Source organism: Taudactylus pleione, unplaced genomic scaffold (assembly GCF_031769625.1).
Source record: "Taudactylus pleione unplaced genomic scaffold, aTauple2 ptg000473l, whole genome shotgun sequence".
In the NCBI taxonomy this organism is placed as follows: domain Eukaryota; kingdom Metazoa; phylum Chordata; class Amphibia; order Anura; family Myobatrachidae; genus Taudactylus; species Taudactylus pleione.
In genome coordinates this window covers 12,310,571-12,334,483 of record NW_028284875.1, presented here as the reverse complement: position 1 = coordinate 12,334,483, position 23,913 = coordinate 12,310,571, and the positions used below count along the sequence as shown (strand labels likewise).

General features: G+C 44.4%; 1 protein-coding gene across 1 annotated transcript in view; it reads right to left on the bottom strand.

Annotated features, from left to right (window-relative positions):
- Positions 1-23,913, bottom strand: part of WDR27 (WD repeat domain 27) — a 525,006-nt gene that overhangs the window by 374,746 nt on the left and 126,347 nt on the right. The window contains exons 14-15 of the mRNA XM_088448950.1: positions 18,295-18,373; positions 3,411-3,482 (exon numbers count right to left, since the gene is read on the bottom strand). Coding sequence (XP_088305076.1) covers positions 3,411-3,482; positions 18,295-18,373 — 151 coding nt within the window. The remainder of the gene's footprint in view (positions 1-3,410; positions 3,483-18,294; positions 18,374-23,913) is intronic.

Genomic DNA, 23,913 nt, shown 5'->3' with positions numbered 1-23,913 from the left:
GATGGTTGGGAGAAGTTGCTCTTGGAGACTGTTTTGGTACCATTATTTATTCATGGCTGTGTTCTTAGGCAAAATTGTACGTGACCCCACTCCCTTGGCTGAAGAGCAACCCCACACATGAATGGTCTCAGGATGCTTTACTGTTGGCACACTGCCATAAGGCAAAAGTGATTACTAAGTGGCTCGGGGAGCTGAGCGCTCGCAACCGGGTCGATGTTTGCCCACTGGGCATGCGCACGTCGGAGCCAGCTCCGACGTGCGCATGCGTGAGACCCAGCTAGCGATGGGCGCTCGATGGTGATTGACAGCTCGCCCCGTTTGGGAGGCAGACAGGGGGGTGGCCGGCTAAACAGAGGCGTTCCCGACGGAACGCTTGCCCTTTGGGGGCGGCTCCACTGACATCAGCAATGATGTCAGTGGGGAGCTTCCTGCTCAATCAGAGCAGGAAGCTCCCTGGGGCTTGCGCTTGCAGAGACCCAACCTTAGGGCCTCGTCGCAAGCCCCGATGGTTACGATGGTCTTCACCATCGTGACCATCACCCTGGTCGGTCGCTAAGCTGTGGGTGGTAACCCACAGCTTAGCTAGCGACCAGGAGGCCGCACTAAAAAAAAGAAGCAGCCGCCCTCATTCAGAGAGAGCGATCATTTCTTGCGACCGCCTCTGAATGAGGGCCATTGTCTTTTGCTGTGGAACTACAGTTCCCAGCAAGCCTCCCCCGCATGCTGGTACTTTGAGAACCACTAGTACCAGCATGCGGGACATTACAGTCCCGCTGGTACCTGTAGTTCCACAGCAAAATAAATATTAAAATAAACACAAGACACATACACCGTACAAAGTATACGTTTATTAACACATACATGCACACACACATGTACACACACTTGCACACACTATCTCACATACTCACCTATGTATCCGTGAAGCCAATCAAGTCCACTTGTCCATGTAGATAATACAATGGTGTACCTGTAATAAGAAAATCCATACTCACCTCCTCCTATGCGTGGATCAGGTCCTCTTCGTTCCAAAGTAGGCAATCCAGGGTCTTGGCAAAAAAAAACTACGAAATACCCTGACCCACGGACATTCATACTGTCCTCTAAGGACAGTATTACCAGAATAACAGTTTCGCAGTGGGATTTCACTATAGAAATCCCAGTGCGGAGCGCTCATTGGCTGAGAGAGGCGAGCCTTCCACCTCTCAGCCAATTAACGGTTCTCACCATTGACTTCAATGGTGAGAACCGTGATGCCCATTTAAAAAATGGCGCCTCAGCTGTTAAGGCTCAGAGCAAACAGTGGGGGAAAAAGTCTTGCACAGCCTTGAGGGCTGGAATATCTTGGCTAGATGCGGCTGTATATTGGTGGTGCGGCCTTTGGGCCGGTTGAGGCCTGAGGGCCAATAAGCTGTGGTGCGGCCTTTGGGCTGGTAGCAGCCTCTGGGCTGGTTGAGGCCTGTGGACCAATAAGCTACCGGCCTTTGGGCCGGTAGCAGCCTTTGGGCTGGATGCTGCCTTGAGGGCAGAATGAAATGGCAGGAAGACGCTGAGATGCACACAGTGTCGCCGGGATGACACCAGCAGAAGGATGCAGAGTTGCGTACAGAGGACGCTAAGGTGTGCTTAATTGCCACCGCAATGATACTAGCGGTTGTACACGGGGAGCGTAAACAGGATGCTGAGGTGCGCTTAATGCCGCCCAGATGACACCACTGGTTGTACACAGGGTTGCGTATACGGGACGCTGTACTGCGCTAAATGCCGCTGAGATGACACCAGCGGTATACAGAAGGATGCGTACTCTGATGTGCGGCCTGTGTCGCCGGGTTGACACAAGACGATGGGTTGTGCACTCAGAGCGCTGAGTGCGGGCTGTGCCGCCTGGATGACACAAACGACAGCTGGAGCAAATGCAGACCGTGCCGCCTAGATGACACAAACAGCAGGAACAGGGAAGCAGACTAGGTGCTGGGAACTCAACTGTGAAACAGGAGGCCAAAACGACAACCGGAAACACGTGAACGCTATCAAGGGCTGGCTGGAATTTAACAGAAACAGGGCCCAACCAGAGCAAGTCTCCCTAATGACAGACCAGTGAGCACCTGGGCTGTGCACAGACAGCAGAATCAATCAGTGTGCACCTGATAGTGCACACAAACAGGCAGTAATTAGTGAAGAGGCTCAGCAGCAACCAAGACTGGAACTGCAAACAATACGCTGCTAACCACAGATCCAAACAGGAGGAAGGAGGAGACTTTAGCGAACACTTGCCCAGTGTTCACCCCACACAGCATTGGCAGTGCGGCGGCTTGTGACATCAGCGCCATTTTTGAAATTTAAATATGGCAGCTGCGAGCCAATTATGGCTCGTGACATCATCGCCCCACCCCCTCAGCTGGCTTATATAAGCCAGTGCGAGGACACGGCACAGCAGTCCATCGGCCAGGTGGCAGCAGAGAAGAGCTGCTGAAGTAAGAAGACGCTGGGGAAGTCCTGGATGGGCGGCGGCCCTCCAGGTGAAGACGCCGTGGAAGTCCTTGGGGAAGCGGCAGTCATGAAAAAGAACTGCCGCCCCCCAGGTGAAGGTGCAGGAAAATAAAATATTCAGAACTACTCAGACCTCAGTTGCATAGACTGCATGTGTGTATTCCAATGAGCACACAATTCTGTGAATTAGCAGCTCCATCATTTTGTGAGTGACAGCAATGTCAGTCTGTGAAAGTGCTGAATCTGCAGTTAACCACAGGGTGTGATGGTATACCATATCATTGCTTTTTTAAGTTTGAGTGTCACAAATTCAGTAGGTTTTGTGAAATTTCAGATCATGTCTAAGAAGCTTTAATGGGACACGTGAAACCGTAAGGTTTTTAGGTTTTTTGTCTATGGATTATATATATATAGCCACACTATTCGTGATGAAATTATGTAAGATCATGAAATTTTGATCACATAAAGTTGTGTCTGAGTTTTATCTTTAATGATAAAAACCTCCATGAGTGCCGCCTGTAGTGTGGATATTTTGCTTGTAAGGTGTTACGGGCACTAGGAGTAGTTGTTGAAGCAGAGGAGTGCCAGCCACTGGATTGGATATATATACACACACACACACATCTCTTTCTCTCTCTCTCTCTCTCTCTCTCTCTCTCTCTCTCTCTCTCTCTCTCTATATATATATATCTATCTAAAACATACATAACAAACATGCATCATTAAAATATGTCTATCAAAAATGTTTAATTATAATATTACTTTTGTACTTTGTCGTTTTGGCCCTCAACCTTCCCTGATGCAGATGTACACATATACTGTAACATTCTGTATGCCAGGAATATAATCATCTAGGAGTTACTATATAAATCACTTTTGGGGTTAATAACCGGATACCATCACAAATCAATAGTTATTACCTTGTAATTTCATTCTTTATTTTCGAAAGTCGAGTGGTCTTTATATTTGTTTTTGGAGAAAACATTTTCATTCTGGAAAAATGCAAAAAAAAAAAAAATGTTACTATATACAGTACATGCGAATGTAAAGCCCATCTATACTTATCTGTGTGCCCTATCCAACAACAGCTGCAATTCCCAAGTAATCACCAGTGCCAGGTTAAGGTCCACATGGGCCTGAAGCTGAAATTTATGAATGGCCTATTGTGTGCCGCTGTAGTGGTGTGACTAGTGATGTGGTGGCATGCCCAGGGCCGGATTATAGGCGGGGCGAACGGGGCAGTCGTCCAGGGGCCCCCACACTTTGGGGGCCCCCACAATGCTGCAAACATTGGCCGGAACCTGGCCACTCTAAAATCTCACTGGCTGGCTCCCGCGTCCCGTACACAGTGCTGTGTAATGCTGCCGGGAGGGCAGCATTACACAGCACAGCAGCAGTCACTGTCAGTGCAGCAGCACCCTTGATGACCGTGGCTGACTGTAGAATCCCCGCCCCCTTTGATGAACTAATGCCGCGATTTGCGGGTGAGTAGGGGGCGGGGCCTAATTACACAAAGTGCCCGCCTCTTTTAGAAAAGATGGTAGTGGTACTACAACAGGTAAGTGTGTGCACACACTCATTTAGTACATCTCAATCTCTCTCTCTTCCGCACTCCCTCCACTGCTCTCACTGTCCCCTAATCCTGTCCACCTCCCTCTCTCTTCCTTTATCTCACTCTCTGTCTCTCTCGATCTCTCGCTCTCCTATTCTCCCCTTCTCTCTCCCTGTCCCTTCCTTCCCCCTTTCCCTCTCTTTCCCTCTCTTAGGGGTCTATTCATGATGTTAATTATCAGGGTCCGAACGGACCCTGATAATTAACATTCTAACTCTACGTGAGCGCCGGAATAATTCATCATTGCTACAACGCAAAGACAGCTGATCCGAAAAACAGCTGTCTCCCCAAGGTGTTTCACTGCACCTTTCGGAGCAGTGAGACAAGTGCGCATGCGGAAGGAGCCGGACAGAGGGCCTGATTCAGACCCGCTCGCGAGCGCTATGCGCTCACAAGCGGGTCGATGGTGGCCCTGTGCGCATGCGCACGACGGCTCCGTCGTACGCATGCGCGATACCCGTATAGCGACGGGCAAACCGTCGCTCCGTGTCTCGTACCAAAGGGGGCGTGCTGTCGATGTTGAGTGATAGCACGCCCCCTTTGGTGGGCTGGCTGGGGGAGTGGCTGCCCAAACGGAGGCATTCCCATGTGAACGCCTCCGTTTGGGGGCAGCCCCACTGACATCACGAGTGATGTCAGTAGGAGAGATTTCGGCTCTGTGAGAGCCGAAATCTCTCTGGGGCTTGAGGCAAAGAGACCCTACCACAAGGGTCTTGTTGCAAGCCCGATGGTCGCGATGGTCTTGACCATCGCAACCATCTTCCTGGCCGCTCGCTATAGCTGTGGGTGGTCACCCACAGCTATGCGAGCGGCCAGGAGGACGCTCTAAAAAACAAGAAGGCCGACCCTGATTCAGAGCGAGCGCTCTGTCAGAGCGTCCGGCTCTGAATCAGGGCCAGAGTCCTCATCACGACCCGGGACTCCTCTCATAGGGAAGGAGCGGGCTGTGAGCCCCAAGCGGGAGCAATCGCCATCTGACGCTGGCCCGGCGCTTAATCATAAATTTGCAAATGTATGCAACTAATACCTCTGAATTTCTATTATCATGTAGAGTTCAAGTATTTTTGCTGATATTGTTGCAGTGAGCTGGAGGGAACACCCTTTTCTTCTGTGGTTCAGAGTAAACCCCGCTCTTTACAAGCACCTGTGCAATACCATTAAGCTAATGTGAGCGACCACTATATTTTTTATTGCAGTTCTGAGAGGCATGAAGGGAGCCAGTATTGGGAGGATGTGCTGGCTCATATAATGCCATTTGGAGGTTTCTGGGGTATCTTCTAGGTGAGTCAGCTCTCGGCTTATATATATTTATATATGTGCTGTTATTATGCAGTACATTAATATGTAATTATATGACTCAGAGTGGGTTCTACTATTAGGTAGCATTAATTATTTTGGGGTGAGCGTTTGGGCGTGAGCCCCACATGGTTGCTCTGGCTGGGCTTTTTCAGGGCATCACCACTGAACTCACATAGATACTTTTTCATCACCTTTTTGTTTGTTTATTATTCACCGCCATGCTGTACACTACAAAGAACATCGCAGTGACCGCCATATAATACATTGAGCATCGCAGTGATTTCCATATAATACAGAGAGCATCGCAGTGAGTGCCATATAATACAGAGAGCGTCAAAATGACCACCATATAATACATAGGGAATTACAGTGACCACCATATAATACAGAGAGTGTGTCGCAGTGAGTGCCATATAATACAGATCATCAATGCATCACCACTGAGCTCACATTGATACTTTTTCATCACCTTTTTATTTGTTTGTTTGTTTATTATTCACCGCCATACTGTACACTACAAAGAACATCGCAGTGACCGCCATATCATACATTGAGCATCGCAGTGATTTCCATATAATACAGAGAGCATTGCAGTGAGTGCCATATAATACAGAGAGCGTCAAAATGACCACCATATAATACATAGGGAATTACAGTGACCACCATATAATACAGAGAGTGTGTCGCAGTGAGTGCCATATAATACAGATCATCAATGCATCACCACTGAACTCACATAGATACTTTTTCATCACCTTTTTATTTGTTTGTTTATTATTGTTACAGTGTGTATATTAAAATCAATAATAATAATAATTCCCTATACAGCTAAAAACAAAATATATATATGAAATGTGATAATTTTCCCAGAGTTTAGAAGTTTACACAGAACTGGTTATTCCAGCATATCAATAGATGGGAAGAGACCCCACAATACAATCTAATTAGCATTTGTTTACCCTAGCTAAGAGACACAGCTTCCTGCCTAAGACCCTATACAATAAGGTTTGAATGTCCTTTTATGGGCAAGATCCCACAGGTGAGGAATGGGAGGAGGGCATTCACACAAACACTCTACAGAGACACAGGTGAGGGAGAGCAGGATGGCATTCACACACACTTGGAGAAACACACATGCTTGCAAGGACACACCAGGGAGACACAAGGACAGCAGACTTTCTCCCCAAGATGCAGCTTCAATCGCCTGGAGATATCTGCTCATAATGGCTAAGTAAACTGTACAGTGGTTAGCCTATATGGGTATTTGTAACTAGTTTGATAACTTTGATTTAATCTGTTTATAGCTTGTATAGATAGTTTGTAGTGATTTGGGTTCAGTTTTATACATATAGCTGGCTGTGATATAGGTGTACTTTTTCCCCCTTCCTTCCCATGTGCTTGGACAGTGGCATAGTCTGAGTGGGATTGGTTTGGTGTGTGTTGTGTTCTTGTGGTCTGACTGTGTCATTGTGTGGTTGGGATTGGGATGGAAATTGGGTGGAGTATTGCAGTCTGTGGATGTGTGGTTGTTTGATGTCAGCTGATGATGAGGGAACCCATGACTCGGTGGTGGTCAATTGCGTTGTGCTGGGTTTGTGGGTGGTGTACACTGTTTGGTAGTTTGTGCTTTGTGGGACATTATGTAGTGGAATCAGGTTGGGTTCGGCTGGTGGTTGTGGTTCCATGGGAGTTGCGGATTGCTGGCCATGTTGTGATAGTATTGTGAAGTTATATATTATCATAGTTTGGGAATTTAAAGATGCTACCTCCATGTGGTTAGTGGATGCTTTATAGTATTATGATAGAATAGTGTACTATGAGTTGTATACTGGTATTTTAACTATTACAGAGGAATCAGCTTATATGTATTATACAACGTTATAGTATCTGAAAAGCTTGTATAGTATAGTGGATGTAATCATAGGCTAGTATCAGTGTTATATCAGGAAAGTTGAAAATATTAGACACTAGTATACAATATAATGTACTGTTTTGGTCAAAAGATATCACACAGTTGTAGTGGGTGAGAGTATTGGTATTCCAGAACATGGCATTATGGGAGTCTTCAATGTGAGTTTTCAAAATGGAGTTTGTGTTCAGAGACCATGCGGTTTGAACAATAGGACAAAGGGTCCCAACAACCCCCACTCACACACTCGGCAATCATATATATATATATACATATCTCTCTCTCTCTCTCGTCTATATTGTATTTTAACAAGCATTGATTTTATGAAGATTGATTGGAAGAATATAAAACATTTTTCTTATAACATTTTGTGTGCATCGTTATCTTTATGAAAGGAAATTATCCAAATGATTTAAAAGGTATATAATTCTAGTTAACACTTTGCGAAGTTCATATATTTATGTTACTTATAACCTGATAGTTATTATATGAAAAATAGAATAATTTGCTTCAGATATATTGGGATTAAACAAGCTGGCAAAGGACCTGTATGTACAAAAAGAAAGAAAAGGAAAAAACACCCCCTATCAATTATTCATGTAATTTTAATTCTTTCTTACTATATTAACACTTATTGATTATCTTGACACATCTATACTTTACACTTCACTATCACCTTCTTTCCTTTTCGTGTGATGCCCTGGGGATGGTCCTTGGCTGGATTCTTTTGGGGTGCCCTGCACCTCAGACGTGAACCCCTGAATGTTAGGGACGCCGGTATAGAGTAGCCTTGATGCTGGCCCGGCGCTTAATCATATATTTGCAAATGTATGCAACTAATACCTCTGAATTTCTATTATCATGTAGGGTTCAAGTATTTTTGCGGATGTTGTTGCAGTGTGCTGGAGGGAACACCCTTTTCTTCTGTGGTTCAGAGTAAACCCCACCCTTTACAAGCACCTGTGCAATACCATTAAGCTGATGTGAGCAACCACTATATTTTTTATTGCATATCTCCTATTTTACCTTCTTGATGAATGGCCCGATAACTTATTTTCTACAATTGCAGGTGAAAATCCTCTGCTTTTGTAAAAATGAAGTGACGTTGAATAGACCCCTATATATCTCAATCCGGCCCTCATTCAGAGGCGGTTGCTAGGGCGCGATCGATCGCATCATAAAAGAGCGAGAAAATGCAAATCAAGCGCAGAATCGCAGCGCACATCGTAGCCAAGGAAACTCCCATCACAATGAAAACACACCTCCTGAGTCAAGTAAAGGGGTGAGTGAGGACTACAGTCGGAGAAATTTGTCGGTCACTGACGCCAAGCTATGCGACCATCGTAGTTTTTTGGCAGAGTCAAGTTTTCACATCTGCACTTTCGATGGTTCTTTTGCCTATTTCGATGCGGATGCAAGCAGCGTGCAATCACTTTTTTTTTTTGTCTATTCTTCTAATGTAAATTTTGCATGTGTTTTTTGATGTTTGGTTTAAGAAATCTGGCTATGGGCTTTATTAATAAAAACAAAACAAAAACAAAGCATGCTGGGATGTGCATTACCACAAACCTAAAAAAATATTAAAAAACATCTACAAAAACATGTATTTAGCATTTGAACCAAAAAAAGGGAATTATGATTATTAAATGTATTTTAAATGGTTTTGCAAACAAATGTAATATAAATATCACATACCGAGACCAACCAAATGTAATGTCCTTTTAACAAGAAAAAAAAGCCAATTAACGCAACCACTTTGCTAATATACATTGCAAGGACAAACACCTGTTACTTTGTTAATTGACTCCAGACATCGGCAGAGGCAGAAACCATCGCCTGCAGTTGCGGTGCTTGAGGTAGACCCTGAGCTAACTCAAGCACTACGAGAAGTAGCATCCTAAAGGCTGCGGTATGACGTGTGCGATGACCCGCTCAGTAATTTATGCACGCCTTTAAATCTCCCTTTTTACGACAGACACGCCTGCGTTCGCAGCGCCACGCCCCCGTTCACATGCACTTTTCCCTGATACCACCCACAAACGGAACTATCTGTCAATCAGAGCTACGACCAAGTAGTGACTGACGAAAGACTCTATATAGCTCACAAGAACTGGCTTGCGCACGTGCAATGCCGACTACACGCATGCGCACATGACAAAAAAAATCGCTCGTTGCGATCGATCGTACCCTAGCGACCGCCTCTGAATGAGGTCCTCCATCCCCCTCTCTCTCTATCTCACTGTCCCTCCCTCTCTTTCTCTCTCCCTCTCCCTCCCTCTCTCTGTCTCTCTCTCCCTTTCCCTAATCCCCCTGGCAATTTTATTGATGGGGCCCCCACAACTCAGTTGCCCCGGGGCCTCCTCAAGTCTTAATGCGGCCCTGTGCATGCCTAGTGTATGGGTGTGGTTATCTCCATGGAGGGCATAACTTGCAATTACCTTTAACCACTTTATAGTGGAGATGTAACAAGAAAAAGTTTATTTTTTATTTATTTTTTTGTGAAAGGGTGAGAACCATATGGTCTGCCATTCCTAGACTGCTAGAATAGTTTAGCTTCATAAGAAAAACAAAATCTCAAATTGTTCACTGATTTTGTCATATTTCTATTAGTTTCTATCCCACAACCGTAGACATTACAGTAAATTAATAAAGGAACTGTCTATTTAGCTGTTTTTTTTTTTTAATAATAGCAATCCTGGACCAGGGCGGTAACTGATAATTTTTACAGCGTCTGTAACAAGGTAGCAACTTGGTAGATTTGAGGTTATCTTGTTACAGTGGTGTGAAAAATACTAATTTTCTATCACCCAGGATAGGATGTGTGAGGTATCTCAGATGTACAACATGTGGCTATTTGGAGATGGGGGACATTTTTGTACATCCCCACTCTGGCAAGAAATTCTCTATGTATCTAGCTATCTATTTATCTAACAGAGCGTTACAGTCCCTGCCACATAATACAGAGAGCATTGCAATGACTTCCATATAATATAGAGTGCAATACACTGACTGCCATATAATAGAGATGACATGCCATATACTTAATATGCCAGAGAACATTGCAGTAACTGCCATATACTATAGCGAGCATTGCAGTGACAAGATAATGCAGAGAATATTGCAGTGACCGCCATATAATACTAAGAGCATTAAAGTGACCGACATATAATGTAGAAAACATTGAGGTAACTGCCATATAATACAGAGCAGCAGTACCTGCCATATGATGCACCAAGCATCCAAGTGACCGCCATACAGTACACTACAAAGAACATCGCAGTGACCGCCATATAATACATTGAGCATCGCAGTGAGTGCCATATAATACAGAGAGTGTGAAAATGACCACCATATAATACATAGGGAATTACAGTGACCACCATATAATACAGAGAGTGTGTCGCAGTGAGTGCTATATAATACAGATCATCAATGCCCACCATATAAGCATCCAAGTGACTGCCATACACTAAAAAGAACATTGCAATGAGTGCCATATAATACAGAGAACTCCAACGACCACCACAAAATACAGAGGACATCACAGCCATGGCTCTTGAAATGCAATAAATCAGATAGCAAGCTGCTGGCACAGCCAATGTGCCTGCCTAACTCCTCCATCCTTCACTCCTGCCTCCCTCCATACTGTGTGCACTGCAGCCAGCATGTTAACAAAGACACACTGAGCCTGCGGCTGTGCTTTAGTGAAGCAGAGCCGAAGCAGGAAGCAAACACAGGTGCAGTCAGCAGCCTGTGACACCTCTGTAGTAAATGATTGATCATCATCCCCCCTCATAGATGCAGCAGCTCCCTATATACCCGGGGGACACAACTTCGGATGGCCCAGGGGGGGGTTTAGCACAACCTGGTGGCGCAGCTTCGAGCTGCATGGAGAGGGAGCTTTGGGCAGAATGCGGCAGAGCTTCGGACTGCACAGAGACGGAGCTTTGGGCGGCTTATGTGGGATGGGGGGTGAATGGTCCAGACTTCAGATCCTCTACTGCAATGTAGTGTTGTCGGATTCAAAGTAGTGCAGACAGTGTTTGTAGTTTTTTTTTTTCCTGTCAACACTGTTTGCACTGCATTGAATCCTGTGGGCCTATTTAAAGGGTGGGCCTGGAGCTGCGGCTCCACCCACCCCATTAGTAATTCGGCCCTGCATATAACAAAAGGCTAGATAATGAATGTAGGGTTTTTAAGCATTTTTCCATTCACTAACTCGCAGTAAGAGCACAGTTTCTTATTGAACTACATACTAGAAAGAAAAATCTGTTTGTTGAACAGAGGAATAAAATGGGAGAGTGAGATGTACAGTAGTTATAAGGGAAACCCAGGGCACGTAATGGTAAGCCTGTTGTACATCGTTGTAATCAATGGAGCATACATGTATGGGATTATTAGATGGTTTGAAACTGTATATTAGTGCATTCATTAGCATAAAGTTAAAATTGGTGGCTCCTGTTTTCCTGAATGCATCACGGACCCCGTCTTGCAGCATATTCAGCAAGCCAGAGCCAACTGCATATACTTACACAGTAGCTTTTGGGTTCATTACATGTTAAACAAACATTTAGTAGGGCAGGCTCTGGTGGCAGTTATACCTGCTGCCAAATTTAACATATAGAGCCACACTTGGGGCCTGATTCAGAGCCGGTTGCTATTTGCACTCGCTCGTCCAGAAAATAGGGGTGGCTATTCAAATGAACCGTTCGCTGTTTGCGGTCTGTGCACGCCTCTAGGTCTGACCGAGCGAACAAAACTTGCGGTAGTTTTTTGGGAAACTACGCCCCCTGGCCGCTCGCATCCTACGTCATGTCCGCTATTTATTAGATTAATCGAGTACATCGAACAGGGTATGAACTGCTCGCTATTCTTGTGGTTGGTTTTTGCTACCACAATTTTGCGAGCAGTTCTGGCTAAAAAATAACCCAGTGACGTGGTCAATGACGCTGCTGTATTAATTATGCACACCCATAAAACGCCCGTTTTGACCTTTAAGCACGCCTGCGATCGGATCTCCACTCCCCATTTTCAAGCACCTTCCCCTGTTACCACCCACATACGCCTCTTTCTGTCACTCAAATTATCAGGCATTCACTATTTTGCGAGCACATGAATTTCGGCTGCACTGACTGGTTCGCGCATGCATATAATGATCCGTACGCATGCGCAGTTGGGCAAACATCGCTCGGAGCGAACGAGCGGCCGCTTACGAGCAGCTCTGAATCAGGCCCTTGATACCAAGACTAATGTGCAGAGCCATTTCTGCTGCCGAAATGAATCTGCAAAGCCATATACTGTATGATATGCAGAGCAACATCTGGTACCTAAAATAATATGTAGCTGGTGCCAAGTTTAGTATGTAAAATCATACTTATTATGGTTTTGTTAGATATCACCAATTGCATTAAGTAGCACTCAAACCCATGGTGTCCATGCTGCTTAGTGACAAGAGTTTGCTGTTGATTGGCATAGGCTAAAGGGTAATCTGCGCCTCCCAAAACATTGGCACATATCGCAAGAAACTCAGTACCTTTTCACTTTGGGTGAGTCCTGACCAGAAAATATGATGACGCAATGTGCATTGGTTTCACAGATCACTAAGAGGCCATATACTGGTACATCGCACGCTAATGTTAACAGCAGTGCTCTTTACCACATGGGGGCCACTAGCTGCTTGTTTTCCAGGACTCATGCTCAGCACATATCAGTGTCTCTATACTAAAATCCATCCTCAAACTCCATCATGTCCTCACTAGTGGAACCGCCTCAATATGGTTGGATCAATCCTTTGGGGCCAATCTGAACTCAGTTATATTTCTCTCTCCAAGCCAATACTATGGCGTTGCTTCAGGGGTTGTGGCTGAGACACTTGGTATGGAGGATGGACACTTGCTGGACCATGGAGAGTGACCCCGATCTGGCTCCGGGTAGCTACCTTGACAAAGTGGCTGGCTAGGCCTTGCCCTGAGTCGTTCCAAAGAAGACTTCAGTTGGGATTACTTCTAATAACATTATTTCTACCTGTCCACGATCATAGCACCAATCTAGCTGGATTCTTGCTATGGCTCTCAGATGTTCCCTAGTCATGATACGACAAACCATGGAGTTCCTCATCATAAAAATGAGGCTGTACCAAAGTGATGGATATATCTGAGTCTCTAAGTCTCTGCACCTCCAGGTCATCCAAACAAACAGGTTGCAGGTGGCCACGCATATTGGATAGTATAGCTCTACTCACTCATGCCATTAGCTCATTCTGGTACATTCACTCTTATGCCTCTGATGCATTAGAGTTATAGTTCTTCCTGGGAAAAGTGGACAGTCTCCTAACAATACAGATGTGTCCTCATACACCCAGCCTCAACACACCATGCGCGAGAGTGAGTGAGCCGTCTGGTCCCTTGGGACTCTGCTTGCCCCGAGCGTCTTGTTTACGTCTTTTTCGGATGAAAAATGCATCTTAGTTACAATGTGACATGATTAATTTGATATGTGACACTTGCACATATGTGTGACTGAGTCTGTAAATGAATAACAACGGAACTTGGCATGGTAAAAAGCAGCGGCTGCTGCACCACAACACTTCGTATTACAGAATCAGACTCAGTCGCACACAGATATACAAATGACGCATAACAAATTAATCAGCGCAGTGTCTTGGTGTATCTTAATTGCATCGCACTGCAACTAAGACTAATTTCCAAAAGACAAAAGAGTCAGCGCTAAACCTAAAAAACTCTAGGGGGTAAATTTACTAACAATCGAGATAGGTCGAGATGACCATCTTGGGTGATTTATTGATTTTTTCCCTGCTTGCAAAGTTACTAAAGGCAAAATCGGGTGAGTTACAGAGAGATTTCTCTCATCTCACTCGTAAAACTCGGGTGAGATAGCAATCTCGAATCAAATCACTATCGGGCCAAATCGGAAGGACTTTTCACCTAAAACATACATCTCTCAAATTTACCAAAAATCGGGATGACAAGCTCGGGTGAGATAGGAGCAAACTCTCTGTCAAAATCACTTTTCAAACTCTCAACCCCCAGAGCTGCGAGATGGTCAGAAACTTACACAAATCATTGTGATTTGTGTATGTTTCTTTCTGTAAATGGTGAAAATAGGCATAATATTTAAAAAAAATGACGTGAGGTCCACCCCCCCAAAGACTAACCACCCCCAGGGTTGCCAGCCTGTCCTGGTTCTTAATTTACAGGGAAAAAAATGTGAAGGGTTTCCACTGTAAATTACGAACCAGCAACAGGCAGCAGGATCAGAGCTGGTTTTAAATATACGGAGAAAAACAATGACGTGAGGTACCCCGTATATTTAAAACTAGCCCTGGACCCTTTCTAACGGGGGACTGATGCCACATCCAGGGGTGCCCTTTCACCGGGCCCCCCAGCCGCAGCATCAGCTCTGACCATTAGTCAGCCCAGGCCAGGGGCTCACCCTCTCAAGGGCACCCCAGGCCTAGGATGATAGCCTGGGCCTATCTCCGCCACACCTGGGTGGTGGGTGGCGGGTTGGGAATCGGTATGAAACACCGCCGGCCGCATGGCAGCGCCTGGCCGACAAAAGCAGAGCTCCCGGCAGCGGAAGCCCGACAGCGCTGGAAATCCCGATCATCGCTAAGGTAAGTATAAACTAACCTAACCCCCTAACCCTAACCCTCCTTAGGGGTGCCTAACCCTAACCTCCCCCCCAAGTGCCTAACCCTAACCCCCCCTTCCCCGCTGCCTAAACCTAAGTCCCCCGGGGGGGGGCCCAACCCTAAGTCCCCCCCGGGGGTGCCTAACCCTAACCCTCCCTCCCCCTAGCCTAACCGTAACCCTCCCGGGGGGGTGCCTAACCCTAAGTCCCCCCCGGGTGCCTTAAACCTAACCCCCCCCCCCGTGGCTGTCAGCTCGCTCGCGGCGCCCGGCATCCCTTCGTTCAGGATGCCGGGCGCCTGTCTCCCGGCGTCGGGGAAATGATAGGCGTCTAGATATTTAGACGCCCGGCATTTCACCCTCGCCGGGATATGACAGTCGGGAAGCCGGCTGACAGGGTTCCGGCAGCCGGCTTCCCGATTGTATACCGGCGGGTTGATAGTGTATGGTGTAGTGTAAAATTTAGATTTATCATCATTGTCTTTACAGTGGAACTACAGGTCCCTGCAATCCTCCCCCGCATGCTGGTACTTGGAGAACCACAAGTACCAGCATGCGGGGCATTAAGGGCCCACTGGTACCTATAGTTCACCTGTAAAGATATGGTTACTAAAACACACAACACACTGTGAAAATAAAGCTTTATTGCATCCATAAAAACACTTACACATACTCACCTGTTTCCAGATGTTCATGTCCTCTTGTCAACGTAAAGTATCCCATCGAATTACCTGTAAAAAAAGATCCAATACTCACCTTTATGTCCCTCGATGTTCTCCGCAGAATTCCAATACGGGCTCCGGAGTATGGGGTTGCCAGTATGGGCGTTACGTACCCCGCTTTTTGCACGATGGTACCTCTGGATTCCAGACCCCCATTAATATGGGAAACTGTGTTACTGAATGGCTGAGAACTCCCAGCTGTTATAGACTCATGACTCATAGAGAATGCTGTTTCTCTTCTGTTCACTCACTTTGCATTTTGTTAATTGATAAAAATAAATTATTAACACTTCTATTTTTGAACGCATTCTTATTTTCCATAATTTTTTCCACACCTGCCTAAAACTTTTGTAGAGTAGTGTGTGTGTGTATTTTTGCGTATGTGTGTATTATGTATGTGTGTATGTACAGTATATATATTGATATTTATATTTATATATAGTTAATGCAGAAGAAGAGACTGGCGGTCCAAACATATCATTTGCATAAAAGCAGCAGTTTATTAGCAATATTCAGCATCGTTTCAAACCCTCAGGACCTTTTTTAAGCCAAGGGTCTGAAACGAACTTAGCTGGAAATGGTTTCAGAATGAGATGTTCAACAAGTACTGTACATATGGATGTGATATTAGGGTGTCCACATACTTTTCACCAGATTATAATCATTTATATAGCCCATAACCCACACAACATTTAAGAAATGACATAATGCATGAGTAAATTATTATATAGAAATAATAAGAGTGTTCTCGACCCTGAGCACTGCTGTCAACTTAAATTTCATCCCACATATCTTCTCTGTTGCAAATCATTAGTCAGATACCTATGAGGTTACACAACAAATTGCTGTCATGGTCAATGGCAATAGTACAGCAAATGTTTAGTCTGCAAATGATTCAAGTATTTATTTTAATACACTGCTGTATGATAAGACCAGACGTTTAGTCTGCAAATGATTCAAGTATTTCTTTTAATAGACTACTGTATGATAAGTCCAGACAGGTGAAGGCCCTATACAATATATATAATAAATCTGTGCCATATAGTTAGTAAAGAATGATGCTTTCTGAAACATTTTATATATTGATTACATAGTTTATGGTTATATATGTATGGTTATATGCTTTTAAAATGATTTCACAATACTAGTCCCAGTTGGGAACTGTAAAGCATGTTAGGAAATATATTGTCGCCACATAATTGAAGAAACATGTGTCTACACTCCTGATACTCATATAGGTGGTAAGGACTGGTATGTGAATTAAGTCAGTATAACTGGCTTAAGCTTTCATTCTTGAGCTGAGCCAATTCCCTTGTCAGTTCCTAAATTTAGGGGTTTTGGGGTTTTTTTCAATCCACTAAATGGAAACTGTAAAGCAGTAAAACAAAAAGGAATTGTTGCTTGCTGCATTGTTTCAGTGTATCTATAGATTTGCATTGATACAGATGTAGCCTTATACACCATAAGGTGAGAAACGCTTGGCGCGTGTGAGGCAACAGGTCCTGAGCAACTTGGCTTGTGCCAAGCATCTTTTTTGCAATTACAACAAATTACTACACGAGACTGTACTGATTATTTATATACGAGACACTTGTATATCTGTGTGTGAAGACTTCCAGCTTTATGACTCGGGAGTCTTTCCACGCATGCGCAAGCTGCGGGAGACACTAGGAGGAATCCTATTGGCAAAGTATCAGCCCACAGGCTGTTATTAGATGCAAGCCCTGGAAAGTTTCGCTTTTCGGAGCTTGATACATAAGGCAAATGTCGTCAAACCTCCGGAAACAGACATTTTCTTAGGTTTGAAAAAATGGGTGCACTTAACAAGGCTTGTATATCCCATAATGCATAGTAGAGTCATAAGCATTTTGAGACCTTGCTTTGGATCTACTAGTGTTGCTACCCCAGCTTTGTGTTTGTCTCTATTCAAGAGTGTGGATTTTGCCAAATCTCTCTCTCCATCGCTCATCCAAAAAGAAGAACATAGGCTTTCTTAAGCAGAAACGCGTTGGTGGACTTGTTGGGTGACCATCCAGACTAGGACACAGCAGGTAGATTCTTGGTCCCAGAAGGTATCCTGTTTAAAACTATACTGAGCGCTTGATGGTGTTTGTATACACCTGGTCTTCTGGTACGCCGATTCACAATTGTTTTTTAAATCAGAAAATTTGTCGTCTCATATAATAAACTGTATTACACTATTTGCGACCCGTCTTTGTTCCCCTTTCTTATCATTTGAGGAACAAGAGGTGTAACGCTGGTGTGAGAAGAGGAAAAAGTGGCAAATTTCATTGGGCTGACTGTCTGAACTTTGAGAAGCTATTTCTATTCGTCTGTTTACCCGTGTTTGGGAACTTGGAAGGTTTATTTCCCATTAAGTACATTCTCATTATTTTAGTCCATGTGACAGTGGAAATTAAGATTGAATTATAACAAGATTGTGACCCCTATCCAAGGTTTTGCTCAGGTTTTTTTTCGTTATTTATTTGGTTCATCATCTGGTGTTATTCATAGGGTGTAGCACTTCCTACTTCTAGAAGCGCACCCATTGTTACCCATTTTTTGACCATATAAAAAGTGTTACGTACGTCTGATCTTGGTTTAACTCACCTTGGTGCTGTAGTGTACCCAGATGACTTGATTTTAGTGTTGAAAACAAGTGGTTGGTCCTTTACTCTCATCTGTACCACTGCATAGAACACACAAAACAAAACAATTCAATTAATAATTTTAAATATAACAACCCTGTGCTATATTCATTTAAGAAGTGACTTATGGCTAATTAAGTGTAGTCATCATTTTTATGTCATATTTGATATTTCAGCTGCTGTCATTTAACATATCTCATGTTGAGCAATACCAAATTTTATTTAAAATGTAAAATTACTCTACTAAAGTACTGTAAAATATTATTAATATTGTTTACTGGCAAATTAATTCTGCCCATTTTGTATCTATGGTAACAGAAAAACAAATAAGAACTACTATTCTTCATCATGTTCACCCATTAGATTCTCTAAGAAGCATGTACAAACGCAATAAAAAGTATGTTTTCTAACACCAGAAGAACTATTGTTAAATTAAATCTAATTATCAAATAATCATATACTTTCTATAAAATGATGTGTCCCAAGACCATCTTATTTCAACACGTTTTATAGTGGAAATGCAATAAGTGAAACAGAGGAAACATACTGCCAGATCGCTGTGACTAGTATTAGTCACATTCAGGTTTTTATTATGTATCAAGAGGTTTCCCTCTGTGTTCTGCCACATCATTTGGAAGTTCATTGCACAGTTAGGTAATTTTATTTTAATATAGGAATGCATGTTTTTGTTGTACAGTAATTCATTGAAATGTTATTGGTAGTAATGTACATACAGTACATGTATTTAATGTATACTTGCCAACTCTCCCTGATTGTCAGGAAGACTCCCTGAAATAGTAGTAATCTCCCTGACTGCACCTTACCCCCATTATGAAGCTGGTATATAAAAATATATATATCCATTCAAATGGGATCATTAGTATCATTTCCCTGCATTGGTTATAAGGCACAATGATCCCTATGGTTACATGCATTTTCTGAAAAGTATCAGTGTATTTTAATCAACAAGTAGAACTTACTGCTTTGAGACTCATTTACATTTGGATATATATCGATTTTATGGGACACCTCTCAGATGTAGGAGTACACATCCACTTTACCGCCGCGCTCATAGGTGCTTTCACAATCTCCCTGAAATGCTTTTTAAAAAGTAAGCAAGTATAATAATGTACATGATCTATATAATAAGTGAGAAAGTGTGTGTGTGTCTCTGTCTGTCAGTCCTTTATTCACGGCCAGGGTTTTGTATCTAGCTCCACCAAATTTGGTATGGTTTAGGTTTTTGGGTTGCCGGACTATAGATAGACAGTAAAAAGGTAGACAATTAAAATGAAAGAAATCATCAAAATCTGACTGCAAACACAGTCGATGTCAGAGATCGTTATCTGACATGCGTGCATCGTTCGTCGATGCATGCCCTGTCAAAGATATGAACGATTGTTATAATCGTTATTGTTCATATATGATAAGAAATCTGACCGTGTGTATGCAGCATTAGACAGTCAATAGGTCGACTGGGACAAAACTTAGGCAGGGACAAAAGGTCAACACACTAAAGGTTGACATGTAAGAAGGTTGATGGGGTCAACACGAAAATGGTCAACACAAAAATGGTCGACACTTTTTTTTGCTCTTATCTTCAACCTAACCCTCCCCAAGGTGCCTAACCCTAATACTCCCTACAAATGGTCGACGGGGTCAAAAGGTCGACAAGAAAATGGTCGACATGTTTTAAAAAAAATAGGGTTAGGCACTTACCCTGACAGTTAGGGTTAGGCACTTACCCCGACGGTTAGGGTTGGGCACCAGGAGGGAGGGTAAGGCACCAGGAGGGAGGGTTAGGCATCAAGGAGAGGGTTAGGGTAAAGATTAGGGCTAAAAAAAATAAAAAATGTGTCGACCATTTTCATGCCGACCTTTGACCCTGTACCATTTGTACCTGTTGACCTTCTTACATGTCGACATGTAGTGTGTCGACCTTTTGTCCCAGTCGACCTATTGACTGTCTAACATCTGGTGTCCATCTAGACATCGTCTACATTTTTACTGTCTATCTGTTAATCTACACCCAGGTTTTTGCCTAGGTTTGAACTTCGTCAGGGCCACACACTGTCACACAATCCAATAAAACTGGGACACTCTTAAATTACTGGCAGGCTCATGAGCAGCTCAGCACTCAATACATACAGATTGTGGCAGACAGCATAATAAATACACAATCTTTGATCCTGGCAAAGCTTAGCATATGGAGATTAGAAACAGCAGGGGAGATTGATCACAGCCACAAAGTGGCACTGTGGACGGGCCCCCTTGTGTCCTGGTATTTTCCCCCAGATGGGAGACCTGTTAGACATGGTTTTCAATGTTGGTCTGCAGTGATTTAAGGTGGTGATTCAGCTGCAGGGCCAGGGATCATGCAGATTCACAATTGGAATGTGGCCGATCCATACTGCGCAAGGCACAGCACGGGTCTGCGATTTGACAGTCTGCTGCCATTTCTGGACAGGGAGGGGGCAGCAACGGTCTCCATTTCCCGAAACGGAGACGTTTCACCGCTGCTGGGGGGGTGGGGGGTTTGGGGGAGCGGAGAGGCCTCTTTTGTTCATCTGCAGTGGCCAGCTTGCATGACTCAGCTGGCCTAAGGGATCACAGATGATCCAATGCTACGTCCTTAGACGCAGCTCAGATCAGTAATACATGCAGGTGGCGTGACGCATTACCATATTACAGCTATTGCAGCTGCAAACGTTTTAGCCTCTGTGATAGCAGATCCGTCCACAGCTGAACAGTGATTTCTGAAACTCAAGTGATTTTGGAAGCTACTGATTTCTGTGCTCCGTGTCAGTCTGCTCCTGATATACACCCTATTCCAAACGGTATGAGAATATGCCTGCCTGCCTGCACTATTTACTCCTAATTTCCATAGTTATCTAGGTAATAGGCGAGGACAATGTATGAAAATGAAGGCTGCTGGTGTACTTCAGGGTACAGTCTTTAATCCACGCAACAACAGGTATCCCAGCTAGTGTACAATATTGATAGTATTGCAACTTATCGTAGTCAACACTTGAGAAGACTATTTCCGCGGATATTTTAAATACAATAAGAAAATGATTAGAAAATAATTTTATGAGTATGTAGTGTCACAAGCCGCCGCACTGCCGAAGCTATGCAAAGCGAATGCCGGGCGGTCCGTATTGACTCCTGCATCTATGTCCTTCTGCTGTGAAAGCTGCCCCGATGCCGGTGATAGCGTTTTCAAGTGTTTCCGGTTTTGGCATTGTCTCCTATAATCCAGTCGAGTATCCAGTCCTCCTGCTCGTCTTGTATACCTGCCATTTGTGTCATCTGGGCGGCACGGTTCACATACCATCTACCTGCCATTTGTGTCATCCAGGCACCACAGTCCGCATGCCAGCGTACTCACGCTTGTGTTAACCCGAAGGCACAGGCCGCATTCCAGCGTCCAGCTGCTTGTGTCAACCAGGCGGCACAGTCCAGACTCCAGCATCCTCAGTACGCAAGCCAACATACTCGCGCACAGGCCACACTCCAGCGTCAGCCGCTTGTGTCAACCCGGCAGTACAGGTCGCACTCCAGTGTCCTAAGTATGCAAGCCAGCGCACTCACGCCTGTGTCAACCTGGCGGCACAGGGCACAATTCAGCTTCAGCCGCTTGTGTCAACCCGATGGCACAGGTCACTATGCAGCGTCCTCAGTACGGAAACCACGTACTTCCAGCAGTCTTCAGTTTCAGCAGCCAAAGCATTTCCAGCTCTCAAGGCTGCTACACGGCCCAAAGGCCGCATCTCATCTTAAGGCCCACAGGCCACAGCCAGCCAAGGCACTTCCAGCCCTCAAGGCTGCTACACAGCCCAAAGGCCGCATGCCATCTTAAGGCCCACAGGCCACAGCCAGCCAAGGCACTTCCAGCACTCAAGGCTGCTACACGGCCCAAAGGCCACATCGCATCTTACAGGCCCACAGGCCACAGCCAGCCAAGTCATCTCAGCTCTCAAAGCTCATCCACGGCCACCTCTAGCCATGACCATACCAGCCCTCAAGGTTGTTGTGGGACTAATACCCTATAGAGTCATATCTGAGGCTTAACACCCAGCCATTGTAGCGGTTCTTGTTAAATGGTCCTAAATTTGTGGATCCACCTGAAAACATAAATCACATGAATTGTTTATTACATGCATCATGTACACCTACATGTTTTCACTGTATGTTTGTGAAAACTACAGATGAAAATTTGTGTTCCAGTATAAAGTGAGCCAGGAAGATACAAATGACATCCCACTGAAAGTGTAGGGTGAAGCCAAATATGCGCCACCCGGAGAGCAAGTGGCAAAGGCAAGCCCGAAATTTGGTACACATGCTCCTGGCATATAGGAAACTCCCTCACTAAATTCACCTTCTCCACTTACTTATACCATTTTATTAATCTTGTTTCACAAAACAAATTCTTGTTTTCCCATGTGGATGCATACATTTGTGCATTCATATACCATAGTACACACTCAGCAAGGGACACCCCCAAACTGCTCTGCTACGCCCATTAGGAGGTGCCACCATCTTGTCCTGGGCTCCAAATACCCTAGTGATGCCACTGGCTACTCCCATTAGGAGGTGCCACCATCTTGTCCTGGGCTCCAAATACCCTAGTGACGCCACTGGCTACTCCCATTAGGAGGTGCCACAATCTTGTCCTGAAAATCGGCACACTAACAGTGCTGCACTTTTTACATGAGCTTTAATTTTATTTAGCTCTATTTCACAAAACATGACATCAGCAATTTAAAAATAAATGAATGGTTTACCACTAGGATGCTGTCTAAGCATAAAAGACATGAGTTAGAGGCAGCAATGGAAAGAATTACCTTGTAAAATTATCTTTATGGTCAAGTCAATTGACGTTTTTATGTCAGACATATTTCTATTATTTTATTACTAGTGTGACACAACTGCTCAGGATATATGTCTGAGTCTGTTCTTTTAATTATGCACTAGATGTCTGTGTTCCTACAGCATTCCAATTCAACATGAACAGTATCTCATTCAACAAAACCATCCCTTCCCTTCATTTTAATTACAGAGAAAAATTTACCTAAAATATCTCACAAGGCAATTAAAACATGTTTCATAATGTTATTTAATTCATATAAAACATGAATAGAGCATATGTTTCCAAGTGCACTTGTCCTTTATGTAGAAATAATAGACAATAACTTGCTTCATTGCCCTAGGGCAGGGGTGGGAACCTTTTTTCTGCCGAGGGCCATTTTGAAATATATAACATTATTTGCGGGCCCGATGCAGGCCACACCCCCTCTGTGTGATGTCACATGGGGACGGGACCACAATCGCCAGTAATTACAGCAATTCTTGGAGCATCCTGAGAATGCTCCAGGGAGCTGCAAGCGCAGCGGTGTGACCATCTGAAGCATCCTAAGGACGCTCCAGATGGCACTGCTGCATAGATTCTGACCACAGGTGCCATTCTAGGCACCCTGCTAGCCAGATGAGGCTAGCAGAAAAAAGCCCCCGGGCCTGAGGTTCCCCGTCCCTGCCCTAGGGAGAGGAGACAGTAGGACAGTGGCTGTTGTATGTGTAAGTA